Source organism: Poecilia formosa, unplaced genomic scaffold, assembly GCF_000485575.1.
Source record: "Poecilia formosa unplaced genomic scaffold, Poecilia_formosa-5.1.2 Scaffold977, whole genome shotgun sequence".
Classification (NCBI taxonomy): domain Eukaryota; kingdom Metazoa; phylum Chordata; class Actinopteri; order Cyprinodontiformes; family Poeciliidae; genus Poecilia; species Poecilia formosa.
In genome coordinates this window covers 32,296-39,603 of record NW_006800916.1, presented here as the reverse complement: position 1 = coordinate 39,603, position 7,308 = coordinate 32,296, and the positions used below count along the sequence as shown (strand labels likewise).

The window sequence follows — 7,308 nt, the reverse complement described above, 5'->3', positions numbered from 1 at the left end:
AATCAGTCTGGAACCATGAATCGGGCCAGAGGGAAGAGGGACATCTTTGAGTGTTTCTGGAATGGACGACTTATCCCTTACACCACAATTTCTGAGTAAATACATTTGTATGAATGGGTTGAACATTTACTTTTTGTTTGGGTATATTTCATATGTTTTTCCAAATAATCTGAGACATCTGACCAGTTTTTTTAAGCTTTTTATTATATAGCCTTATTCTGAATCTCTTTCTATTCCTCTTGTTGATACTGGTTCTATCAGTAAACATTGTTTGTTTTTAACCTTTCTTTAGACACCAGAATCTATTTTATTCACCTGCATACAAATTATTATATCTCACATTAATTTGAAACATTAATACAATGCATGCAGAGGTGGGCATTTATTGTATTGTGTATCATTTATTCTGAAAAATTTCTTGGTATAATAAGAATTGTGATTTTTCGTTGTCACAATAAATTCTAGTTAATGATGTTAGAGACCCCACAAAAATATCCGTATTGTCAGGGTTATTTCTGCAGTTTCCCCCACTCAGTAAATATTAATACATTTAAAAAAGTGATTAAATGCAGTTACTGTGTGTAGATTGGTGATACAAATTACTCTTTAGGAAGAGGAATTTTAACAATCGAGGTACTCAAATCATTTGAGGAATCGTCCGCCCTATTCTGTATTGCTCACCTCTACCGCTACCTTTTTTACGTTTGCTTTAAAAGGAGCCAGACCTTTATTGCATCTTTTGAAGTGATGCTAAACCATAATTCTTCCGGGTCTTCATGTATAAAGCGTGCGTACGCACAAAAAATATGCATCACCATACTTTATGCACAAGTCGGCATATATAAAAATGAACATGGCATGAAAATGTGCGGCAGCCATTTAAACTTTTTCTGTGGACAATAAACTACAAAGTGTCAAAATGCACCTAAATACACTGAAATCTGACTACATTAAGTATTTTTTAGACCAAGAAGCATCAAACCCAATGTTTTTTTTTCATTATTTTAATATTTTATTGTTTAAACGTAAATGATGAAACTGAACCGCATTCATCCTCAGACAATAACGTAACACATACACAAAATAAAGAAAATAAAAATTAAAGGATGTGACACCCTCACTTGAATGTAAATAGTACTTTTCCTCAATTTTTGTCTCATAAAAATGTAATTCATTGGTCTGTGCGCCAATGCGCCTGAAATGCATCTGCGCGGTAATTTCATTCTCACTAAAAAAGAAAACAGGGTTGGATTAGCAGGTTAATTCCAAATGGAAGGATTCAGATTCAGAGGGAGCGTGTGTACAGAGATCATATTCTCTGCTGGGAAATGTTGATGATGGTTTAATAGCATTTAGATTGCCCAGACTGATCATCCTGGAGCTCTGAGCAAAACTTAAAGCAGGAGCCATGCAATAACAGTACCGTGCAACTGCAGTCATCATTCAGTCGAGCCATGCCCGACTGTGAATGCACCTTTCTGGTCAGAAAGCATCTCTATTCTGTAAATGTACAACTTATTCACATGATTTCTCTATTTGGAATAAACATCCACATCCTCACTCAAAGGACTCTCTGACACGCTGTCTGTGTTTAAATCCAGGCTGAACGCTCTGCTGTTCAAACAGGCATTTGCACTTGGATCTCTTTCTTTTCTTTTTCTTTTTTTAATTTGGATTTTTTTTCTTTAACTTTGTTTTTTTTTTGTGAGGTGACCTTATGTGCCCTAAAAGCACTTGTAAATAAAATATATAATTCTTATAAATACTTATACTACTACAAACAAAGACGTTGCCATGGTTATTGCTTCACACAGTGGCAGATTTCTGGGTATTTATACTAATTTACACATGTATAAATGTGTGGCGACAGGGCGGACCAGCAGTTGCGCTCAATTTCATGCAAATCGGTATTTATATAGGAAAGGTGCGGAGGTATGTGCGTGCGCACAGCTTTATATATCCAAATTTTTTTTGTGCGGCGAACTTTTCTACATTTCTCCGTACGCCAAGTTTTAGTGTGAAAACTTCGCACTTTTTCATACATGAGGCCCCAGGTCTTTCAAAAATCTTCCATCCTTATTGGCATCCTTGTCGATCCCTTACTTCCATTAGTCTTTCTTTTTTCTTCTTCCTCTGTTACTCTCATCCATCCATTCTTCCATGACTAGAGAATTTAGGATTTTTATATTTAAAATTAAGCATGAAGGATTATATATACAGTAGAATGTAGACCATTGAACTGTACTGGAAAACCTAAAAACACAGTTTTGTGGTCTAGTGTTTACCCATAGCATTACATGTATAGTTTTAGCCTGAAACATAGAAGTCTGCTTAGCAATCAAACCGTTTACACTGAAATACGTAGCACTATTTGTAGTAGCCCAGAACACCTGCAATTTATTGACTAGAACCACTTTGGACGATCAGTTAATGTTGCTTCTGTGAAAAACAATAAAATGTCAACATTTTTTCTGTCTGTGCTCCAGGTTCGATTGGTGCCGTTGGCCCAATAAAAGTACATTGCCCCTGGAGTGTTTCAGCCGCTTCTCTGGGGTGCTTTTCACCAACGACAAATTCCGGGTCAATGCCAGCAAACAGAAGTTTATGGACTTGGAGCTGAAACTGAGGCACAAGGATACCCACTTCACCCCGGTTTTTAACGTTCAGGTGATGATTCAGTGTTTTAAGTCAAGTTTGCATGTATAGCAGATTTTAGCAACAAGGGATTTCAAAGTGCTTCACTTGACAAAAAACAATAGACATTGCATGAGAGTGACAAAATAAAGAAAGAAAAATAATAAAATCTTGCAGTCAAGACTACAGTTAGTCTTGTTCACCCACTATTAATTAATCAAATTAACTAAACAAATGGATTATAAGCTTTGATTTAAAGTGTTTTAAAAGTTTTGGAGTTTTCTGCATGTTTACTTCAAATTAGTGGAACACAAAAATGTATTCTACTTGTTCGGTTCTGATTCTGAAGATCCAGAGTAGATGACGAATTTAATTTTTGTTCAGTATTCAGAAGTATTTTAAAGTAGGTTCTCTGAGCTACAGGGAAAAATACAAATACTTCATAAATACTATATGAAGTGTTTATAGAGGAAAAATATAGCGCTTCTCTAATGCTTTTTTTCTGGTTTTTACTGTGAATTTTACAGAAAGCCTCAAAAAATCGAAACATCCAGAAAGAGTTCATGCAGTGGCTTGAAAAATGTCACAGTCAGTTTGATAAGCAGGTAAAGTTCCTCGGCTATTCGAAGACTGTGACACGAACTGATGTGCCCACTAAGAAGTTGCAGCATCCCTGGGCGGTGTTCTCTGCTATTGAATTGGATGGCAAAACATACAAAGCAGGGGATCTGGTAAGTGTTTTAACATTAATATTTAATTGTACATATTTCAGTGTAGATATTCAGATGGATATACAAACATTGTTCTCACTCCCTGATGCTATATTAAATACATTTTCTACTCTAGGTGAGTTAGAATTGCCAAAATTGTTTTTATTTCCTAAATGCCAGAAATGGAAGATACAGTTTTACTTTCTCCGATTATTGAAATGTACATACACTAAGATCGAACACACTGCTTCTGTGCTGCATCATAGGTAATCAAAAGCAAGTCTGGTTCCTTTTTCCCCTTCTTTCCAGAAGCTTTACGGTGCCTCTTTCATCATTTTAAAGAAATATATGCAAGTTTACACGCCACTGGAATTTCAAGCCATCATATTGTCAATTCTGTATTATAAAATCGGTAGAACAAAATGTGTATGTCAGCCCTAGAAACAAGCAAACCAAAAAAAGAGCTTGTAAATATTCTGGTAAGAGTGACAGAGGAAATATCTGTCACTCTTACCAGCGACAGTTGAGCCCTGTGAAAGAAGGCCTGTACAGACATGAAATGCGCCAACACCCCATTATAATTTGATTATAATATGCAAAGAAACACAAAACAAAGATCTTTTCTTCTACAGACATGGCTTGTATTTGTATACAGGCGGAAACATAGTTTTGTGGGTGTGTTTTACTAAAGGAAGGACTGGTGCACGTCATAAAATGGATAGCAGAATGGGGAAAGAAGAAAATGTGACACTACTGAATTAATGCTTTGTGACACGAGTCAGAAAGTTAAAGCTCAGACACACATGCAACTTCCAAATATATATATTAGGAAAAATTGAAATTATTCATCAATATTTTTTCACTTATCAAATAGAGATAATTTTGATAACATTAACTAACCTAAAAAATTAAACTTTTTGTCAGATTTATTGTCAGACAGTGATAATAATTTTTTCTTAAATCTATATAAATTCCTGTTTTCCACTGCAGGCTTCTACCTTTAATATTTTTCATGTTTTAACTCAGGTGAAATCTCAGAGAACTCAGCCGATTTATTACGGCAAAGTGAATACATTTTTCCTGTATGGAGACCATGAAGGAAATGTTTTTGCCACCGGCGGAGAAGTGGAAATCACACGTGTAAGTAAAAAAATTATGCAGTTTGAAAAAACTAAATTACAGCTGTGAACTATCTGTCAAATAAAACCAAAGAAATATTTTGTTCAAGTGAAATTTTTGCTTCTTAATAAAGTTCCACTTTTCCAGTTTATAAGCTGGTGTGCATTGGGTACATATGATCTGGACCTTTTACTGTCAAGATGTTCTTCATGCTATTTTTATGTTGTACAATTTTATTATTGAATAAATTAGAAAATTTTTAAATTGTGATAAATTATTTGTGAAGAAACTTGCAGGTATTCTTTAACCCCTCAAGTTTATTCTCTTTAATAAATAAATTCTCATAAATAAATTTTAAATTTGAAACAAATTTGAGTAAATTGGGCAATTAGTCAATAATGATGCATTGTTTTTTGCTAAATAATTTATATTTTTAGCTTCCTTCAATGTTGTGATGTTTCATGTTATATTGGGCTAAAATAAATAAATGTATAGTAAAAAGGAAACTGATAGGTTTACATTATAATTAAATAAAACCATTCTAACATGATCAGATTTATATCACATTTTTCTTAGGTGCCAGAGGCGCTTTATGACAATTACACCAGGACTATACCCATCTCCAAGATTGACCGGTCTGCTACAATTGAAAGCATTAAGAGAAACATCGAGACCGACATTGACAAGTAAGTTAATTCTTGTGGAAAGTCAAAATGTTTTACAATTGCTCCTGATTAGTGTAAAAAATATGCAATAAATTAAGTATTACAAGTCTAATATTAAGTACATAATAAATAAATGTTTTCAGAGAGACATGAAATTTAAAAAAAGTAATTAACCCAGACTGAAGTTTTCATTTGAAATTTTTCTTGACTCTTGCATTGTACTCTTTTTTTATTTTTCTTTCTTTTTTTTTTTTTTCTAAATAAGTAGTCTTGAAACATGACCGGGGTCATCGCTCTGTTTCCAGGTTGCCAGAAAAGCTGTGCGTCACGTGGCCTGAAGGGAATGCTTTGCCACAAAATGCTGTTATTTCCGCTGGGACTCCTTTAGGTAACGTGAATGTAAAAGAGTGCAAAGTTTTTGCACTAAAACTTGACGTACGGACAAATGTAGAAAAGTGCAGCACACACAAAAAATTTAATGCATAAAGCTGTGCGCACGCACATAACTGCGCACCTTTCCTTTATACATCCTAATTTGCGGAAAATAGAGCATATGTAAATTAGTATAAATACCCGGAAGTCTGCCCCACGTGAAGCAATAACCATGACGATGTCCTTGTTTGTGGCAGTATAAGTATTTATAATAATAATAATAACATTTTATTTAAAAGGTGCTTCCAGGGCAAATAAGGTCACCTCACAAAAATAAAAAAACATTATCCATTTTAGAGAAAAAGAAATCCAAATTTAAAAAGAGAAAATAAAGAGATCGCGCAAATGCCTGTTTGAACAGCAGAGCATTCAGCCGGGATATAAAGACAGGCAGCATGTCTAGTCCTTAGAGTGGGAATGTGGACGTTTATTCTAAGTAGTAGAAATATGTGTATAAGTTGTACATTTACAGAATAGAAATGCTTTCTGTCCATAAAGGCGCATTCACAAAGTGGGCGGCTCCACTGAAGGCAGTTGCACCGGTACTGCACGGCTCCTCCTTTAAGTTTTGCTCAGAGCTCCAGGATGATCAGTCTGGGCAATCTAATTAATAATAAACCATCATCAATATTTTCCAGCAGATTAATATGATCTCTGAACACATGCTCCCTCTGAATCCTTCCATTGGCGATGTTCTCCATCAGAGCCAAAGCGATCCACAATTGCATGGCTCACCTTTGCGCAGCTACTTACATGATTATACACACCTTGATCAACTTAAAAATAAACAAACCTGAACTGTTTGGAATTAAGCTGCAGAGCCAACCCTGTTTTCTTTTTTTAGTGAGAATGAAATTACCCCATAGATGCATTTCACGTACTTCGGCACACAGACTAACACGTTATATCTTTATGAGACAAAAACTGAGGAAAAGTACTATTTACATTCAAGTGAGGGTGTCACATCCTTCCTTATTTTCCTTATTTTTGTGTGCTTGTTAGCGTATTGTCTGAGGACAAATGCGGTTCAGTTGTTGTTTAAACAATAAAATATTAAAAAAATAAATAAAAACGAAAGTTACGACTGTAACTACGGTTCTATGAATCCCGGATGACCGCCAGAGGCGGTGCTTAAAAGCACTGAATGATCACTCTTGCGCATGCACAGGTCGAGAATCTTATACCAACATGGTCACGTGTGACCCCCGGTGATGCCGGTAAGTCTATATAGTCACGTGACAATGACAGCTCAGTCCCTTCTCGCGAACACGATGATTCCGAGGGACCGAACGCTCTGGCGGTCATCCGGGATTCATAGAACCGTAGTTACAGTCGTAACTTTTGTTCTATTTCATCCCTACTGACCGCCAGAGGCGGTGCTTAAAAGCACTGGATGACGATTACCAACAGAGTCCTGAGGAATCACACCCAGAAAGAAACGATCCCAAAACATGCCCACCTCACTGGGATGACGAACGCTGGGACAGGACCCCTTCCAGTGGGTGAAAGGCGGCCAGGTTTACCCTGTAAAATCTAGCAAAAGTATTCGGCGATGACCAGGAGGCTGCTGCACAGATAGCCTCCAGAGTGACCCCAGTCATGGCGGCCCATGACGCACTAATGCTCCTGGTGGAATGGCACCGTACACCAGCAGGAGCGTGGTGACCCTGTAGAACGTACGCTTGTTCCACCACATCCACAATCCAGCGTGCAAGACGCTGTTTGGAAAGAGCCTGCCCCTTGCGGGG

At 36.5% G+C, this 7,308-nt stretch overlaps 1 protein-coding gene across 1 annotated transcript in view; it reads left to right on the top strand.

Annotated features, from left to right (window-relative positions):
• Positions 1–7,308, top strand: part of LOC103132263 (structural maintenance of chromosomes flexible hinge domain-containing protein 1-like) — a 33,996-nt gene that overhangs the window by 6,853 nt on the left and 19,835 nt on the right. The window contains exons 9-14 of the mRNA XM_016667254.1: positions 7–95; positions 2,487–2,667; positions 3,162–3,365; positions 4,371–4,484; positions 5,040–5,149; positions 5,434–5,516. Coding sequence (XP_016522740.1) covers positions 7–95; positions 2,487–2,667; positions 3,162–3,365; positions 4,371–4,484; positions 5,040–5,149; positions 5,434–5,516 — 781 coding nt within the window. The remainder of the gene's footprint in view (positions 1–6; positions 96–2,486; positions 2,668–3,161; positions 3,366–4,370; positions 4,485–5,039; positions 5,150–5,433; positions 5,517–7,308) is intronic.